Raw genomic sequence first — 21,032 nt, forward strand, 5'->3', positions numbered from 1 at the left:
TTTGATGTAATACTTTACAATAAACTGTATTTGCAACAATACAGCTGAATCAAAGCATATGCTAGAAAAAGATGAAGAGTGCATATATATTGTTAATCATATTGCAATTTAAAGCAGGCATATGAACTGCATTGGTTATAATATTGAGTTACTAGGAAAGTCATGAGATATTTTTGCATAGAAAAAAGTCATGACCTTTCCAATAGCCTAATATATATTGTTATGCTAGGTAATACAACTATGTAGTGAAAATTGTTATTAAAGGCAGTATAGTGTTTGTTTATGAAGAGGAATATGAGGCCTTTAGGGTTCTCATAATGTTAAAAAAAATTGTATGAATAATGGGTGTTCTTTTTGTAATTTTATTTGCTAAATTATATAGGTTTTATTTTCTTTATTAAACTAAACATGAAACTGCCATTTTTATACATACAACTTAGTTAAACATTGGGGGTTTCATATAGTTTGACTGTATATTTTTTGTATTTTACAATGAAATTGCAGAAAGAAAAAAAATGGTTTGTTCTCATATAACAGATGCTGAATGTGGAGATAAAGGAACAGCAAGACAATTAAGAGAATTAGAGTGTACTTCACAAGTAAGTCAAATATTTTTATTATAATTTCTAAGAAAAAATAATCCAATTTAAAATACTGTTTCCATTTTAAATTTAGTAAAGATTATTTATATGAATGAATTATTTATATGAGATCTAAATATTGTTAGCTTGGTAATCAGGTTACTATGGTGTTGTTGATTTTATTCTTAGGAGAATTTTAGATTAAAAAATAAAGCCACAAAAGTTTAAATACAACATGGAGTGGGGCTGGGTGGTGGTACATCTGGTTAAGCGCAACATGCTACAGTGTACAAAGTCCTGACAACGAAATTATTCTTGGTAAAGTTAAGTGATTTAACAAGGCAAATCAAGAATAGTATCACAAAATATCTTCAAAATACTTTTAATAGTGGAAAGATTGAATTATTATAGATACAGATAATATATATTAAATTACCATAACTACTAAGGGTTAAAATACGGGAAACAATTCTAGTGTTCTTTTACAAAGAATTTCAGGTTAGGGGCATATTTACGTTTTTTTGGTGAAATGGCACAAATTGTTTCTATAATGGAATTTTTGTTGGTATAACAAACATATTTGAGAAATCACATTTCTAATTTACAAAATTACAGAAAAAAATCAGTATCCAACTTTCAATCTTTCAGAGGAAGTATAATGGATTTCTAAGGACAAAAATATACAAAGAATTTAACAGTGGGACCTAGGCTACTTAGAATTAAGTTAATTTTTCTTTTCAAGGAGGTACCATATACAGTTTAACAGCATAGTTTTGAGGTTTTAAAAGAAAAACTCATTCCTAATTTTTTTTTTATCTGAGTATGTTCTGGCTATAATTTACTTTTCCTGGGAAGGGTAGAGGAGATAGAGCCAAGAAGAAAAGAATCACACAACTAAAAGTAATGTTTTTTAATTTTATTTTGGGGATAGATATATTTTATATTTCATCAGTCATCCTTACTTTGTGCAATCATAAAATCATAGACTAATACAGTGTTTTCTACTTTATATATAATATATGTGAATTGAGTAATGTAAAACATTTCAATTTTCTTTTATTATTTTGAATTTACAGACTATATGTACAGAAACTGTGGGAAAACCGATAGAAGATAATACTGATGAAGTGGAAGGAAGGCCTGAGAATATCCCACAAACTCCTGAACTTCCTATCTTTTTAAGAACTTCTGAAGTTGTGAAAACACCTGTACCTTTGGAGAAATTACTTTTCCCTAAACCCCCCTCAGCTGAAATGTAGGATTTTAATAATTATAATGAAGTAACATACATATTGGGTTAAATTACATAAATATTCTTTTAAAAGTTTTACTATATAACACTTCACAACATACAAAGGCGAGAAAGACAAGAGTAATAATCTTCATGTAACCATCACCTAGTTTGAATAATTGAGAGCATAGGAGAGACCCTGCAGCACTGAAGCTTCCTTCAATGGGGAGCAAGATCAAACCTGGGTCACACACATGGCAAAGCAGTGTGCTATCCAAGTGAACTATTTTGCATTTACATTTTCTGAGTAAATCTTTTAACTTCACAATCCTCTTCTGTAAAATTGAGGTGGTGGTAATAAATTTCATAAAGTTATTGTGAAGAATAAGCTAATGCTGATGAAAATATCTAGAATTGAGCCTGACAAACCATTCTCAGTAGGAATTCATTATGATTATTATTCTGTAATTGACTGTTACACTTTATGTAACATTATTTTCCATCCCAAGCCACTTTTTTCTCCATTGATTTCCCACTTGAATAACTAATTTTTTTCATTACCTGCTGTGCTAATTCTTGTCCTTCTGCCATTGCTTATGGTGTTTACCAATCTGCAATATTTAATAATAGATTTTTAGCATTTTGATGATTCCTTATTTCTCTATAACAGAAACAGAAATACAATACCTCAAGTTCAAACACAAAAGGAATCTCCTGGATTTTCTTTTCTCTCAAGTTATACTTCTAAATCACCTGGATTGAATTTATTTGATTCTTCAATATTTGATTCAGAAATCTCATCAGATCAGGTAATATAAGACGTTCAAAAAATGTGTATGCTGTTACCTCAAGCAATTTCAACTAAACTATCTTGGGGGTAGAGTACAACACAGATACAGACTTTATAAATATCCTGAGTATTGATTTCATAGCAGTGTTTTTCATTATTCTTTTGTTTTTAACTTTAGGGGCCCTAAATTGACATATACTCATAAAAATAGAATCTCAGGGTAGGGTTGATTAGTTGGCATTTAAAGGAAGCTTAAAAATGAATTTGCTTGGTGGGGGTAGATAGTATAGTGATTATGTAAAGAGACACTCATGCCTGAGGCTCCAAAGTCCCAAGTTTTATATCCCCTGCACTATAAACCAGAGCTGAGCAGGACTCTGGTTAAAAAAACTTTTTTTTTTTGGCATTATAGTTCATGTGTATAACTTCTAGAAAAATTTCACATATTCTTTGTGAAAAATACGCCTGGTTATTACTTTGCCTTTTCTTCCGTTGCACAGGAGGAAGCTTTAATGCTGTGGTATCCTCCCTTCTCTTCCTCTGTCACTCTGTCTTTGTTTCTGTTTGAAAAAGTTGTCCCAGAGCAGTGAATCCCCAACAATGACAACATAAATAATAAAATAAAATAAAATGCTTAAATAATTTCCTTGTCATAGTAATTTCTGCTGCTCAGTGATAGACATTAAGGGAAAGTGCTAATTCCTGAATTCACAATTGAAGCATATTATTAAGAAGCTTTATTTGATTAATAAATGCAGACACCTATTTTGGTGAGATGAGAATTTATACCGAGGTGCCAACAATTGTACTATAACCCATTAGCCTCCCAATAAAAAAATAATAATAAAGGAAAAAAAACTGTATAGTAGTTAAGAGTAGACTCTGAAGCCAGACTACTTGAGTGTATACTAGCTACGGGGTTGGGGAATGTATTGTAACTATTTCTTTTTAAAAAATTTTTACTTATAAAATGGAAATGTTGACAAGACTATAGGATAAGAGGAGTACATTTCCACACAATGCCCACCCCCAGGGCTCCATATCTAATCCCCTCCCTTGATAGTTTCCCTATTCTTTATCCCTCTTATTCATAAAGTGGAAGTAAAAATTTACCATTGCGATTGTGAATATCAAGTGAGTTAACATACATAAAGCACTAGAGAAATTCTAACTACTTAATGATATTGAGTATCAGTGTAATTTTTAATGAAATTTTATTTTTTAATATTTTATTTATGGGGGGGAACTGGTGGTGGTGCACCCAGTTAAGCACACATATCACCATGCTTAGGGACCTTGGTTTGAACCCCTGCTCCCCACTTTCAGGGATAACACTTAGGAGCAGTGAAGCAGGTCTGCAGCTGTCTATCTTCCTATCTCCCTATCTCCTCTTCCCTCTCAATTTCTCCGTCCTGTCAAGTAAGAAGTAAAATAGAAAGAAAACGGGGAAAATGGCCACCAGGAGCTGAAGAGCGCGCGCGCACACACACACACACACACACACACACACACACACACACACACGCACACATGCGGTAGAAGCAGATATAAACCAAGAAATTGGGAAGGGGATGAGAGAGGGAGAGAGACAACTGAAGTAATGCTTCACTTTTGTCTCAGTTTTAATTTAAATGTTTATTTTAAAACAGGTAATTTCTAGAAAATATGTGGTAAGCATGAAAAATTAGAGTGAATGTGCTGATTTCTTATTTATACTAGTGATATAAATACAAAAATACATGTATCTAACCTTAATAGTAAGTATGTATATCTAGGATAAAAATTAATGAAAAAATATTAAATATATAGAAAGATATGTAAATATCTATATAGGAAGAAAGTATTAGAAATATGTATTTTATCCCAAAATAATTTATAGGTGTAGTTCAATTCGAATCTAATTAAATCCTGGCAATAGTGTTTTATAGTTTATCTCTCCTCTCCTCCCTTCTTTTTTTTTTTTTAAATAATGGATTTGGAGGAGATTGATAAAAATAACTTTCCTGGTTAAAAGACATCAAGAAAATATTCAAAATGTAACAAAGGGAGGGGTGTAGATGAGGAGGATGATATAATGGATATGCAAGGCTCCCTGACACCACTATAAGCCAGAGCTAAACAGTGCTCTAGTTAGAAAGTAGTTTTAGAAGCAGCAGCAGTCAGTCAGTCAATTTTAATACAAAATAAGACCAAAAAAAAAAAGCCAGAAATGGTACCAGATTCAAGCACCTGGACCCTGGGTTCAACCCCTAAATCCCCACCTGCAGGGAGGAAGCTTCACAAACAATGAAGCAGTGCTGCTGGTGACTCTCTTCCTCACCATCTTTCCCATCCCCTCTCATTTTCCCTGTCTCTATCAAAGCAGGGAGGAGGAAGAAAAAGGTGAAAAAAGGACATACACACACAATAAAAAACAAGTAATAGGACAATGTTAGACCAAAATATGAACTTTTCAGTAATTATATTGACCATGAGTGGGCTGAACACTCCATTAAAAAGCATAGAACTCAGGAGTGGATTAAAGGCATGACCAAGTTACAAACTAGTTACAAATAAACACTTTATATATAAGGAGGAAGGTTGAAAGTTAATGGATACAAAAAGATATATCTTGGGTGTCAGGTGGTAGCATTGCGGTTTAAGCGCACAAGGTTTGCTCAAGGACTGGCTTAGGGATTCCTGTTTGAACCACGAGTTCCCACCTACAGGGGGGTGGCTTCACAAGTGGTGAAGCAGGTCTGTAGATGTCTTTCTCTCCCCCACTATGTCTTCCCCTCTTCTCTCGATTTCTCTCTGTCCTACCCAATAACAACGACAGCAATAACAACAATAATAATAACAACAATGATAATTCACAAGGGCAACAAAAGGGGAAAAATGGCCTCCAGGAGCAGTGGATTCGTAGTGCAGGCACTGAGCCCCAGAAATAACGCTGGAGGCAAAAAATATATATTATCTTGCAATCCAGGGGATGATTTGGTATATACAATGCAAAACTTAAATGTGTGAAGCTGCTGATTCAGTCTCTGGTACTATAAATGCCAGCGCTGTGCTCTGGTCTCTCAAATAAATAAGTAAATGAATGAATGAATGAATGAATGAATAAATAAATAAATAAATAAATAAATAAATATTAGTGATTTAATAATGATTGACATGATTGTGGGATAAGAGGGGTACAATTCCATACAATTTTCATTACCAGAGTTCAGTGTCCCATCTCCTCCATTAGAAGGTTCCCTATTCTTTATCCCTATTCTTTATCCCTTTTTGGACCAAAGATCTTTATGGGGTACAGAAGGTGGAGGTTCTGGCTCCTGTAATTGCTTCTCCGATGGACATGAGTGTTGACAGGCCAATCCATACCCTCAGCCTGTTTCTGTCTTTCCCTAGTGGGGTAGTGCTCTGGGCAGGTGATGTTACAGGACACATTGGTGAGGTTGTCTTGCCCAGGGAAGTCAGGTTGGTGTCATGGTAGCAGCTGCAACTTGGTGGCTGGGAAGAATTAAGTTTAATATAAAGTCTCAATATAAAAACAGTGAAAGAAGAACTAAAAGCAAAAAAATTGTTACATACAAAATTCAAACATCTATGTTAAAAATTTCTAAAACAAAATGATAACATGATATAAAGTATCTGCAACAATATGACAAAGAATATCTTTAATATATAAAGAATGCAGAATTACTAATAGGACATATTAAAGTCTCAATTGAGATATGAACAAATTCTTTTAGAAATAAATAATTCACTTAAAAATTCAAATGTCACCCACAACCTAGCCTGGGTCCGTGCTCCCAGAGGGATAGAGAAAGGGATAGAGAGGGGATGGGATATGGAGATTGGGTGGCAGGAGTTGTGTGGAGTTGTACCCCTCCCAATCCTATGATTTTGTTAATGTCTCCTTTCTTAAATAAAAAAAAAAATTCAAATGTCTTAGAAAATTCCTGGGAAAAACAATTCTTCTTATGTTCAAAGAAATATAATGTGTACACATTGCTTATTAATTTTTTATTTATATTATAAAAATTGAAATATTAATATCTACAATAAAAGAATGGCTATATAAATATATAATAAATTCATATGAAGAAATATAATGCCATAAAAATCAGATTTAAAAAAGATGGAATCAAGTTTCAGGTTAGTAACATGAAAAAAATGCTTACAGTGCAGTATTAATAAGAAAAGAAGAAGATTTTGTCTTGATTGCATTTATTTTAAACATTTGATTCCATTTTAAGGGCCTCTCTTGCAGATAAAATTGACTTAAAAGCAAAATTTTATATGAACTGACATAAAACTATCACACTCCCTACTATTTATTTTAGGAAGTAACATATCAAGGAAAACATATCAAGTACCTGATTTATAAAATGACTTTAGAATAAGGAAAAAAATGAGTTGTATTTATATCCCATAATGGGAACTATTGTTAGTGCAGTACATGTGGCCTGTTAATATTTTATTGTCACAGTCAAATAAGTATGCCTTATTTTAATAAGTAAATGATAGCTTTTAAAGATAAATCTCTTTTTAAGTGTGGTAATGAGTTATATATAATGTTCCTATTTTATCTATTAGAATTAAGTTTATTACAAAAATGAGGCTTTAGATTCATATATAAATAATCTATGTACTACAGATTTCATGAGTAATACTTAATGGAACTTGTTTTTCAGTTCAGTGCAAATTATTCTGCAGAAACTGTAAATCCTCTCTCATCACAACCAGAAGTTGGTAAGTGATTTCAAACTTGCTGCATATAAAAGCATTTTAACTTTCCTTCCCTTTCAATTTAGTTTGCATCTGCTTTTTAAAAACTCTTCTTTTTTTTTTTAACGATAGTAAGGAAAGGAGACAGACATAAGAACACTGCTATCATAATTGAAAAACCTTGCTCTGCTTTTTGATAGGGTATGATGCTAGTAGTTGGTTGCAGGACCTTATATGTTCAAGTCATGTGCCCTACATGTTAAGCATCCCCAGATGCTGTATGATATTTTTTGTATTTAGCAGTTTATTCTTTAAAAGTTTCTGTTATTGGGCCAGCAAGATAGCTTACCTTGGAAGGTGCCTACTTTGCCATACACTAGTCCAGCCTTTACTGCACTATAGGAGGCATCAGTGCTATGGTGTCTTCCCCTCCCTCCACTCCTCCCTCCCTCTGTCTCTATCTGAAAAAGTCAGTGATCAGTGAAACCCCAGTAATTAATTTTTTTTTAATTTTGTGCCAATCTTTGATTTTTAAAAAGCAGTTTAGTTTCTTCTAGAAAGACTTGCTTTCTGCAACACTGCTAGTAACCTCCCAGTTAGCAATCATTATGGGTACTTTATATTATGATATCAATCTTTTCCAGCAATTGATAAAAAAATGTAATGCTTTATTTATTTATTGGATAGAGATAGAAATTGAGAGGAAAGGAAGAGGGTTAAAAGAGATACCTGTAGCACTGCTTTACTAATTATGAAGCTTCCACCCCTTCCCTGCAAAGAAGGACTTAAACCCTGGTGCTTGTGCATTGTAACATGTATTCTCTAATGCATATGCCACCACCTGGCCCCCATTTAATACAACCGACCATTTCTGTCTTCTTTCTGGAGTTTCTGGATTTACCCCTATCTCTGGTGCTTATTTTTTTATTGACTTTTATCTCTGCTAATTCACTTAAAATAAGTGTATATCTGTATACGTAAATACTTATGCCTGGTACTGCTTTTGGCTCTAGGACTAGAGTATTCTCTGTAAGAACTCAAAGTTCCTATATAGTTTATGTTCTAGTGAAAGAGACTGAGAATAGATAAATGATTAGATTATATGTGAGGCAGTACATTCAGCAACAATTTGACATGGGTTTGAATTGGCAGTCACACTCACATGTTAAAATTTTTTAATCTAGTATAAGATGTGCTTACATTTATAGAAGCGTGCAGGATGGAAATAGAGCATGTATAACATCTTGATCTCATTGAGAGACACATCAGCTACCCAAGTAATGAGTTCCCTTTTGACATTTTACTCACTTGGGGCATGTAATATTGCTATGAACAAAAGACATTGTCCGTGTAGGTCACCTTGCCACACATGAGCTATGCAGCCTTAGTTTCCTATCAGTCTTTTAATACTACTTTAGCCAGAAGGCACAGGCTTGTGTCCTAACACACAGCTCCTTTAATTCAGATGCCATCTCACACAACTGACTAGGCACACATTCTATGTTTACCTTAGTTTTGAATTTTCTTCAAAATATTTAATGAAAGAGTGAGAGAGACAGAGAAAGAGAGATAGAGAAAGAGAGAACTCAGCACTGCTATATCATTCATGGAATTCTCATTTTTGTAGTCTTTGTTGTTTTCCTGCAGTGCAAGGATCTAACCCAAGACCTCAAATATGCAAAACAGGCATTTTACCACTGAACCATCTCCCCAGTCCCTTATTTTGTATTTTCTCCCATCCACGTACTAAGCAGGCCTGATTGTGCTTAGCTTCTGAGATCAGACGAGCTTGAGCATATTCAGGGTGGTATGGCCATAGACTATTTCATATTTTCTTTTTTTTTTTTTTTAATTTTTATTTATAAAGTGGAAACACTGACAAGTCCATAGGATAAGAGGGGTAAAGTTCCACACAATTCTCACCACCATAACTCCGTAGCTTTCCTATTCCTTAACCCTCTGGGAGTATGAAGCCAGAGTCATTATGGGGTGAAGGTCTGGCTTCTGTAATTGCTTCCCCGCTGAACATGGGCATTGACAGGTTGATCCATACTCCCAGCCTGTCTCTCTCTTTCCCTGGTGGGGCAGAGCTCTGGGGGAGTGGGGCTCCAGGACACATTGGTGGGGCTGTCTGTCCAGGGAAGTCAGGTTGGCACTTGGAATCTGGTAGCTAAAAATATTTTGTATTTTCTAAGAAAACTGTTCTATGAAAATTCAGATTCTTAATTCATTCTTACAAGTGAGCCTGAGTCAGTACAGGCCTGCTGTTATTTTAACTTTTTGTTCATCAATAATAATAAATATTCTGAGGAAAAGTAAAATAGAGTAAGAGGAATAAATAGGGAGTACTTAGATTGGAAAGATGCTTTGATGCAATATACCACACCTAATCCAAGCTTCACCCTGTTGCCTTTTCTGTCCTTGCTTTCTAAGCATGACCTATCAGTGAGATCATCTAGTATTCATCCTTTTCTTCTAATTCATATAACTTTGCATTATGCCTTCAAGATCCATCCAGGATAAGAAAAGGGAGAAGGTTTCATAATTTCTTACAGCTGAGTAATATACCACTTATCTGTCATTAGACAACTTTGTTGCTTCCAGAATTGGTTCATTATAAACTGTAATGCTGTGAACATAGGTGTACATAGATCTTTTTGCATAGGTGTTTTTGTATTCTTAGGCTAGATGCCTAAGAAAGGAACTGCCAGATCATAGGGTAAATCCGTTTCTAGCATTCTGAAAAACTTCCATGTGTTTTGCAGATGGATGGAAAACAGTGTTCCTTTACTCCTGCATCCTTGACATCAGCTTTTACTTTTTAAAAAATATTTATTTATTTATTCTCTTTTATTGCCCTTGTTTTATTTCTGTGGTTTATTGTTGTTGTTGATGTCGTTGTTGGATAGGACAGAAATGGAGAGAGGAGGGGAAGACAGAGGAGGAGATAAAGATAGACACCTGCAAACCTGCTTCACTGCTTGTGAAGAGACTCCCCTGCAGATGTTTTATCCCTTTTTCTACCTACAAACTAATGCTTTCTGTACTGGAGTTCATATTACTTAAAAATAGAATTTAGGGAGTCGGGTGGTAGCACAGCAGGTTAAGCGCACTTAGTGCAAGGCTCAACGAGCAGCGTAAGGAGCAGCCTAAGGATCCCGGTCCCAGCCCCTGGATCCCCACCTGCAGATAAGTTGCTTCACAGGCGGTGAGGCAGGTCTGAAGGTGTCTATCTTTCTCTCCCCCCCCCTCTGTTTTTCCCTCCTCTCTCTATCCTAACAACAATAATAACTACAACAACAATGAAAAACAAGGGCAACAAAAGGGAAAATAAATAAATAAATAAATAAATATTAAAAAATAGAGTTTAAGGGAGTCGGGCGGTAGCTCAGTGGGTTAAGCGCACGTGGCACAAATTGCAACGACCAGTGTAAGGATCCTGGTTCAAGCCCTCCGGCTCCCCATCTGCAGGGGAGTCGCTTCACAGGCGGTGAAGCAGGTCTGCAGGTGTCTGTCTTTCTCTTCCCTCTCTGTTTTCCCCTCCCCTCTCCATTTCTCTCTGTCCAAACATCAACGACATCAATAATAACAACAATAATAACTACAACAACAATGAAAAAACTGTAAGGGCGGGAGTCAGCGGTGGTAACAGCGGGTTAAGCGTACGTTATGCGAAGTGCGAGGTCCGGGATAAGATCCTGGGTCCAGCCCATGGCTCCCCACCTGGAAGGAGTCGCTTCACAGGCGGTGAAGCAGGTCTGCAGGTGTCTATCTTTCTCTGCCCCTCTCTGTCTTCTCCTCCTCTCTCCCTTTCTCTCTGTCCTATCTAACAACAACGACATCAACAACAACGATAATAACTACAACAATAAAACAAGGGCAACAAAAGAATAAATAAATATTTTTAAAAGGGCAACAAACGGGGAAATAAATATTAAAAAGTTAAAAAAAGAAAAAGAGTTCAAATTAGAATCTGTTTAGCCTTCCATAGTGCCAAGGACAAGTCTTTGCACATAAGAGGAATACAGTTTAATACTTGCTTACAGTAACTATCTGCCTATGATAAATAATTCAACGTTACCTTATATATTGTTTGCAGTATCCTGTAATCCAGTAGATTATTCAAGTTATGTAACATGAATAGCATGATATTTATTTTCTTTAGGAAACTTATTTGGGAAACCAGAAGGAGAAGATGCCTTTACATTTTCTTTCCCATCAGACTCTTCAGCCCATGCATTTGAAGCTGGAAAAGATGATTTCAGTTTTCCATTTTCATTTGATCAGAATCAAAACACAGCATCATCTGGAAAAGATTTTACATCTTCTTCACAAACTGAAACACAATTTACTTTTTTTTGAATTAACTATTAATTTCCTTGGATTATTGTATTGTTTTGTAATCATCCTGAGCATATATTAATATTATTAAACTATTATGACTGCTCTTTTGTTGATTAAAGCTGTGAGTTATCTTAATTACATTTAAAATTATATTTACTTAAATGTCACCCTGATGTGTTCTTGGGGTATTAGAAGCATTACTTATTTTGATTTTGCAAGCCATATTTAGGCAGAACTTGTGTTAATCTTAATAGAATTTGAGACTTCTCACATTAATAATTATAGCTATTAGGCTTGCTTCTCCCTAGAATGATACTAATATTCTGGTAGTATATTAGGTGCTCTTGTAAGAACAAGAACTTGATCAAGTCATCAGGCAATCTGTTAGTAATAACTGCAGAACTGGCACTTTATAGTTTGTACTTTATTTTTGCCAGAGCATTACTCCACTCTGGCTGTTGATGGTGCCAAGATTGGACTGTGGATCTCTCCTAGGCAAGTTCCATATGTACTGTCTCCCACCTTTGTACTTTAATTATAAAAAGATGTAACTTTACAATTACTATATTTTACTTATGCTTTGTTGTTGTAGTATATAGAGTGTAATTAACAATGATATCAAAGAATATGTTATTGGTAGTGACTAAAACGTGTTACTTTTTTCTAATAATGCTAAAATCAAATTTTAAAATGCTAAGCCTCTTTTATTTAACATGCTAAATTTGTTTAAATTTGTACTAAATTCAACTTTTATCAGTAATTATAATACCTTTAATAGAAGTAAATGTGAAATTTTAGAGTGATTCTGGAAACAGGTGTATTAATAGTAATACAGTTAACATCTTATTTAGCTTAAACTATTCTGGAAACAGGTGTATTAATGGTGATACTGTTAACATCTTGTTTAGCTTGAATTGTTCTAGAGAACATTTAAAATTTTATTTCCTGTCTTCAACAACTAAAAACAATTATCTTTATATTTTATGTGCACTATTTGCTTGTCAACCAGTTATATATAGCTTAGATGAAGATATTTAAAATTTAATATTATATGAGCATATCACTATATCTTTGTATTTTGTGCTTTTAAATTGATTATATTTAATTATCAAATTATAAATCATCTAACTCCATATTTTACTATGTGACTGGTGACAGATTTTAAGCTTTACCAGTTCAGCGTTTCTGTCCCACATCTGCTCAAGCTGATGCTAGTAGCTGGGTGTGTGCTCCTTTAGCACCAGTAGGAGGTTCAAACCATGGATAGAATTTTGTCTTCATGTGGGCCAGTTATGGTGTATTATTGCACCATGGCAAAAGACTCTGGAGAAGGAGGGGAAGGAACAAGATGAAGACTGGATGTCTCCTAAACACCACTCAAGGAGAGATGAGAGGTTGTGCCTATGTGTTAAAGACTATACTGTAAACTGTTAATCCCCAGTTAAAAAAAAAAAATCAACAGCAGACTAAAAGACAAATATTTTAGTTTCTGTGCTTGTTTTTATGCTGATTTTATTGATCTTGTAAACTTGAAGACATGGGATAAATATATGATAATAGAGAAATTTTTTATTTGCTCAGACAAATATATTCACTTATCACTACTAACATAGCAGAGGACATCCTTGTCAGAGCAACTATCCATCAGGGAAGTAAAAGAGTTAAAAAGCACCTATGAGGGGCTGGGCAGTGGTAAGCCTGGTAGAGTGCACCCATTGCCATGTGCAAGTACCTGGCTTCAAGTCCCCAGTCCCACTTGCAAGGGAAGTTTCATCAGTGGTAAAGCTGTGCTGCAGGTGTCTGTATCTCTCTGTCCTTTCTCTATCACTATTCCCTCTTCATTTTCCTGTGTCACTATTAAAAAAAAAAAAAAGATAAGGGAGTTGGGCTGTAGTGCACTGGGTTAAGCGCAGGTGGCGCAAAGCACAAGGACTGGCATAAGGATCCCGGTTTGAACCCCGGCTCCCCACCTGCAGGGGAGTCACTTCACAGGCGGTGAAGCAGGTCTGCAGGTGTCTTTCTCTCCTCCTCTCTGTCTTCCCCACCTCTCTCCATTTCTCCCTGTCCTATCCAACAATGACAACAACAATAATAACTACAACAATAAAACAACAAGGGCAACAAAAGGGAATAAATAAATAAAATAAATATTTTTTTAAAAAATTTAAAAAAAGATAAATAAATAGCCATCATGCAGGCACAGAACTTCGGTGTCAGTAAAAAAAAAAAAAAAAAAGTATGTTAAAAATGAAAAATTATTAATTGAAGATGACATGATTTTCACATAGAAAAACCTATGGATTCCACTATAAAACTATTAAAAACAAAGTTTCAGCCCACGAAATCAATATATAAAAGTTAATTGTGTTTCTGTACTAAGTGAACTGCCAGATAAATTAACCCAGTTTACAACTGTATCAGAAAGAATAAAATACCTGGGATTATGTTTAACTGAAGAAGTGAAAGAGCTGCACACTGAAAACAAACTGTTAAAGAGGGCACAGTGGGTTAAGTGCACGTGGTGCAAAGCACAAAGACCGGCATAAGGATCCCAGTTCGAGCCCCCCGCTCCCCACCTGCAGGGGAGTCGCTTCACAGGTGGTGAAGCAGGTCTGCAGGTGTCTATCTTTCTCTCCCCCTCTCTGCTTTTCCCTCCTCTCTCGATTTCTCTCTGTCCTATCCAACAACAAACAACCTCATCAGCAACAATAATAACCGCAACAAGGCTACAACAGCAAGGGTAACAAAGGAGGGAAAAAGAAAAAGGCCTCCAGGAGCAGTGGATTCATGGTGCAGGCACTGAGCCCCAGCAATAACCCTGGAGGCAAAAAAAAAAAAGTGAAGGACATGAATGGATAGATAGTTGTGCTCATTGATTGAAAGCATTAACACTGTTGAACATTTCATCATTTGACCAAAAGCAAATGATTTCATGTAATTTGTCAAAGTTCCAGTGGCATTTACAGAAATGGAACAATAACAAAAAATCACTAAATTGGGAGTGGGGTGGTAGCGCAGCAGGTTAAGTGCAGGTGAGGCACAAAGCACAAGGACCCGGGATCCCCATCTGCAGGGGAGTCGCTTCACAAGCAGTGAAACAGGTGAGCAGATGTCTTTCTTTCCCCCTCTGTCTTCCCCTCCTCTCTCCATTTCTCTGTCTTATGCAACAACGATGACAACAATAATAACTACAATAATAAAACAACAAGGGCATCAAAAGGGAATAAATAAATAAAAGCATTAAAGCTTGTATGAAAATACAAAAACCTGATCCGGGAGGTGGCGCAGGGCCTAAGGCACTAGACTCTCAAGCATGAGGTCCTGAGTTCAGTCCCCAGCAGCACATGTGCCAGAGTGATGTCTGGTTCTTTCTCTCTCTCCTATCTTTCTCATTAATAAATAAAATATTTTTAAAATTCTATAAAAAAGGAAAATACTGTTGCTATGCTTCACATTGGTTTGGTCTCATCCCCCAGCCTCTGGGAGATTGTGGTTTAGCCCCTGCTAGTTTCGTGCTTCCCCTTCTCCCCGCCCCCTATCCTACTACTTCCTCAGTTACTGCCGCAGCCACCAGAGAAGGATGGAGGACAGATCTGTGTGGTGATTAGTTTAGGAGTCCCTCTCTGCCGCGGGAGGAGAAAGGAGAGCACATGTTTGCCCGCCCGTGAAGAAAGATTAAACTGCATTCTCAGCTCAGCCATGTGTCTCTAGTCGTCTCTGTTACCCGCCCGTGAAGCCAGCCGGGATAAAACAACTAAATACAAATGCCTGTTGAGCAATGCTCTGGTAGAAACAGACAGACAGATAGACAGATGCAAAGAGAAAGAAACTATAGCACCAATGCCTCCTTCAGTGCAACAGGGGCTGGTCTTGAATCCTGGTTGTGTGTGTATGAAAAAGCAGTGCATCATCTTAAGCTATTTTGCCAGCCCCATACAACTATAATTTTATTAGTTTTGAAAAAAAAAATCTTTATGAGAATGAGTGAGAAGAAAAGAGAAACCCAGAGCGAAATTCTGACACATGGGATGGTGGGAGTTGAGCTCAGGACTTCTTGTTTTTGAGAGTCCAGCATTTATTTGCTTTATTTAAATATTGTACTTTTTTTAGATACAAATGGAGTGATGCAGAGAGAGAGAGAGAGGAAGAGAGAGAGAGATACCAGAGCACTGCTCAGCTCTAGCTTATGATGGTACTGGGGGTTGAACCTGGGACTTGGAAGCCTCAGGCAAGAGAGTCTCTGCATAATCATTATGCTGTTTACCCATGCCTGAAGTCTTTAGCAGAACCATTAAGCTGTCTCCCTGGCTGGAGTTCAGCACTGAGTCCTCTGCTGTTGCTCACACTATTCACTATGGTGAGACAAGATGCGTAACTATGACTTAAGTTCAGAAGATTATTACACAGCATTCTGTGACTTCTTTGAATGTGACAACTGGAACATGGATCAGTTTCATTAGGCTGAAATCATCTGTTTCAATAAAAAAAGGACTGTGTGTGTGAGTTAAAATAGTCATTCGTTGGAATGGGGTATTAGAAATGCACTGTAATGGTGGTCTAGGAGGTGGTGCAGTGGATAAAGCACTGGACTCTGTTTTCCCCTCCTCTCTCAATTTCTCTCTGTCCTATTCAACAACAACAGTAATAACAATGATAAACAACAAGGGTAAAAAAAGAAAAAAAAAAAGCCTCCAGGAGGAGTGGATTCGTAGTGCAGGCACCAAGCCCCAGTGATAACCCTGGAGACCAAAAAAAAAAAAAAAAAAGCAAGCAATATTGTAAAGCCACTTTCTAAGAGTATGATAGTTTCTTACAGACCAAATAGGCTCTTACTATATGATCCAGCAAGAATGAATTTTGGCATTTTACACAAAGTAGGTGAAACTATATATTTACATGAAATACCTGCATGTGGAGGTTTGGAGCAGTTTTATTCATAATTCTTTTTTTAAAAAGTTTTATTAGTAATTTAATAATGATTGACAAGATTGTGGGAAAGAGGGGTGTAATTTCCACCACCAGAGTTCCATATCCCATCCCCTCCGTTGGAAGTTTCCCTATTCTTTATCTCCCTGGGAGTATGGACCAAAGATCTTTATGGGGAGCAGAAGGTAGACGGTCTGGCTTCTGTAATTGCTTCTCTGCTGGAAATGGGCGTTGACAGGTCAATCCATACCCCCAGCCTGTCTCTATCTTTCCATAGTGGGGCAGGGCTCTGGGGAGGCAGGGTTCCAGGAACATTGGTGAGGTCCTCTGCCCAGGGAAGTCAGGCTGGCTTCATGGTATCATAATTCTTAAAGCCTGGGAGCAACTAAGATGTCCTTCAGTAAATTAATGGAAAAGTATCAAGTAGTATGTACAGACAATGGAATAGTATTTAGTTCTAAAAGTGAATTACCAAACAATGAAAAGACATGAAGGAAACAAATACATAGTACTAAGTAAAAGAAGCTAGTTTAAAAAGACTGCATGCTATATGGTTCCATCTGTATCACATTTTAGAAAAGACAAAGCAATAGAAACAGCAAAGGATAATGATTATAAGGGGTTAGTGGGGAGGAAGGTAGAACACAAAGGTCTTTAGAGCACTGAAAATACTCTGTATGATACTTAATAATGTATACATGTCATTAAAAATCTAACCAAACCAGGGGCTGGACGCACCTGGTTAGGTACACATTATTACCAAGCATAAGGACCCAGGTTCAAGCCCCCGCTCCCCACCTACAGGAAGTAAGCAGCTCTGTAGGTATCTATCTTTCTTTTTCTATCTCCCTGTCCTCTCTCAGTTTCTCTCTGGTATATAAAAGTTTTTTTAAAAAGAAGAAAAACGGGAGTGGGGCGGTAGTGCAGCAGATTAGGCGCACGTGGTGCGAAGCTCAAGGACCAGCGAAAGGATCCTGATTCCAGCCCCCCCCCCCCCCCCCCCGCTTCCCCATCTGCAGGGGAGTCGCTTCACAAGCAGTGAAGCAGGTCTGCAGGTGTCTATCTTTCTCTCCCCTCTCTGTCTTCCCTTCCTCTCTCCATTTCTCTCTGTCCTAACAACGATGACATCAGTAACAACAACGATAACTACAACAACAATGAAAAACAACAAGGGCAACAAAAGGGAAAATAAAGAAAAAAAAAGGAAAAAAAAAAAAGGAAAAACTAGCCACCTGGAGTGGTGGATTAGTAGTGTCAGCAGGAGCCCCAGCCATAACCCTGGTGGCAATAAAAACAATAAATTAAAAAAAAAAGAACTTACCCAAACCCATGAAATGTGTAATGCTAAGAGTGAACCATAATGTAAACTGTAGGTTTTGGATGATAATGCTTCAATGTATATTCATTGACTGCAAAAACTATCTCTCAGGTAGTGGATGTTGATAACGGGAGGCTGTGCATGTGTGGAGTGGCATACGTGTATGCGGAAGCTCTGGACCTTCTGCATAATCTTTGTAGCACTTTCTGTGAAATTAAAACTCTAAAAATTGAAATCTATTAGAAATTATCAGAGGAAAAATTTGAATAACACACAGCTTTCAGTGTTCTACCACCTTGTTGACTGCATCATTGTCAATCCTTCTTGGGAAATAAACTATAAATAACAGTTTTTCAAATTTTTTAACTGGATAGGTAGGAGAATTTCAGGGATTGACTAGAACTTTCATGACTGCTGGCTGAGCAGAGCACCTTAATAAGTTGTAAGTGCTACTGTTACAATTTTAAACATAAAGTTTTTCTGATCTTTTGGAAAAAGTGAACAGGCAATGGAAAAGTCTAGCTGGCATATCAACGCTTTCCCTTTAAATTTCAATTGCTGCCATATAACTTGCCTTAGAGGCTGAATGGCTCATTTAGAAATATTCCCATTGCTTGGCTTTTATATTTTGATCTTGATTTCTTCGAAGTTGACACAAGTCACATGCAATCAAATCTATATCCTTGGCAGACAGACCTGTCCTAATATTCTCTGACTTGCACCCAGGTTGTTGAAGCTCCAGCAATTCTGCTTCAATACATCACTTAGTGGTCTGCTGTTTACATCACTTAAGACCATTAATAGTGTGCCTTTATTTACTTGATATGAATATTGTACTCTTAAAATATTTAAACTACTCTATTTTTTAGAAGGTAGTTTTTCCAAACGACCAGTTTACCTTTTAGCTTATTGTTTGGTGTGTGTTTTAGAAAGTGCTTTTTTTCTTCTTTTTTATGTGCTTGTAGCTCCAGATTGGTAAATCTCAGGATGTGTATTGGAGGACTTGTGCTTGGAGTATTGAATAATGATTGAGAGTGTGGGCCTTGGAAATGCTGTCTGGATTTAAATGAAAAAACAAACAAACAAAAATTAATGTTAAAATGTGACTCTGAGCCAGTTACCCTCTGCTTCAATTTCTTCATTTTAAAAGTGGGATTGATGATTCTACCAATCAAAGAGGATTATTGAGAGTATTAAAGTATTTTGACCAGGTGGTTAGCTCATGGTAAAATCTTGATGAATGGTGGTAAAATTTGTTCTATAGAGTGGTGTTAGAAATTTTATGTAAAAACATGAGATAATGTGTTCGCTTTTATAAAACATTTATTAGGAAATGCTAAGCACATGAAATACTAGAGTAAAAGGTGTTTCAAAATAATGTTTAGAACCTAATGGCAGCAACTATTCAATAAAAAGTAATTTAATATTAATTCAGTTGCATCATAATTCAAATGGGTTTGAAAAAGTAACTACTTGCAAAAGTTATCCACATTTTTTAAAATCAGAGTTGATTATTCTGTCTTCCTGTACACCATAAAGGAGTAGCAATAAAATATATTATCCTGGGAGTTGGGTGGTTGTGCAGCAGGTTAAGTACAAGGACCGGTGGAAGGATCCCAGTTCAAGCCCCAGCTCCCCACCTGCAGGGGAGTTGCTTCACAGGCGGTAAAGCAGATCTGCAGATGTCTGTCTTTCTCTCCCCCTCTCTGTCTTCCCCTCCTCTCTCCATTTCTCTCTGTCCTGTCTAACAATGATGACATCAATAACTACAGCAACAATTAAAAAAAAAATACAAGGGCAACAAAAGGGAAAATAAATAAATATAAAAAATAATACATATATATATATATACTCCTGTATCTCATTTTTATTCTTTTGTCCTTTATAATTAAAATTTTTACTGCCATCAAGGTTATAGCTGGAGTTTGTTTGCATGATAAATCTACCACTCCAGATGACCTTTTTTTTTTTCTTTCTTTTTTGTTTTTGATAGAGACCGAAGTTAAGAGGGAAGAGGAAAAGAGAGATAGACACCTTCAGCACTGCTTCACTGTGAATATCCTCTCCCCTTACCCCCACCACAGATAGGGAGTAATGGCTTGAACCTGGGTCTTGCACATGGCAATGTATGCACTTTACCAGGTGTACCACTGCCTGGTTCCCTTAGTAACTGATTGATGCTTTCTGATAATTTATTTAAATCCTGCTCTGATTTTGTTTTCACAACATATAGTATTCTAAATTGTTGAATTAGAATTAGACAGTTGAATTAGAATCTGTATTGCCCTCTGTACTTGATGAGTAGAAAAATAAACCAGTCTTAAAGGTAAAAATGTGACTAATGATAATTTGAGAAACAGTTGGTAAGGTCTATCAAGTGGGAGTGATAAAAGTACACAAAACATCTGTGAATCTAGGTAATGGGTATATATTGTCAAGGGCATTGAGTCAGGACTTGATTTCCTTAGGTGGTGGAAATCAATGTGGCTGGAACTTAGTGAATTAGAAAGAGAGGGAGAGAGAGAAGAGGGAAAATAGTAGGTTACATTGGGTCTTCAAATTGTTTCATTCAATGCCATTTATTTTCTTCTTTTTTAAATCAGAGCACTGCTCACCTCTGGTTTATGGTGGTGCCAGGGATTGCATTTGGACCATGAGGCCTTGGGCATGAAAGTCTTTTTGCATAACCATTATGCTATCCCTCTGTCCTAATACTGATGAGGAAAACATTGATTCCTGGTAGGAACCCCTATCTTTCTTCCATGTGAGCTTGGATTTTCCCCCCAGCTATTTTATTCCACCCATATACCCCTCCCCCCATCTCAAGTACATACTCATTGATGCTTCTTTTTCTTCTTTTTTTTTTTTTTTTTCATTTTTATTGGCTAGGACAGAGAGAAGTTGAGAGAGGAGGGGGAGATAAGGAGAGAGCAATATGCCTGCAGACCTTACCACTTGTGAAGTGACCCCCCTGCAGATGAGGAGCTGGGGACTTAAGTGAGTATCCTTGTGTGAGTCCTTGTGCTTAGTACTATGTGTGCCACTGTCCAACCCCCTCATTGATGCTTCTAAACTGTTTCCATCTGAGTGTGTATGGATGAGCTGGTGGTCAAATTACTTATTGTT

General features: G+C 36.5%; 1 protein-coding gene across 1 annotated transcript in view; it reads left to right on the forward strand.

The window, feature by feature from the left end:
* Positions 1-15,020, forward strand: part of C16H14orf39 (chromosome 16 C14orf39 homolog) — a 47,798-nt gene extending 32,778 nt beyond the window's left edge. The window contains exons 14-18 of the mRNA XM_060174894.1: positions 538-599; positions 1,658-1,836; positions 2,483-2,621; positions 7,285-7,342; positions 11,484-15,020. Coding sequence (XP_060030877.1) covers positions 538-599; positions 1,658-1,836; positions 2,483-2,621; positions 7,285-7,342; positions 11,484-11,680 — 635 coding nt within the window. The 3' untranslated portion in view covers positions 11,681-15,020. The remainder of the gene's footprint in view (positions 1-537; positions 600-1,657; positions 1,837-2,482; positions 2,622-7,284; positions 7,343-11,483) is intronic.
* The last annotated feature ends 6,012 nt before the right edge of the window (positions 15,021-21,032 follow it).

The sequence above is a fragment of the Erinaceus europaeus genome, chromosome 16, assembly GCF_950295315.1.
Source record: "Erinaceus europaeus chromosome 16, mEriEur2.1, whole genome shotgun sequence".
Lineage (NCBI taxonomy): Eukaryota > Metazoa > Chordata > Mammalia > Eulipotyphla > Erinaceidae > Erinaceus > Erinaceus europaeus.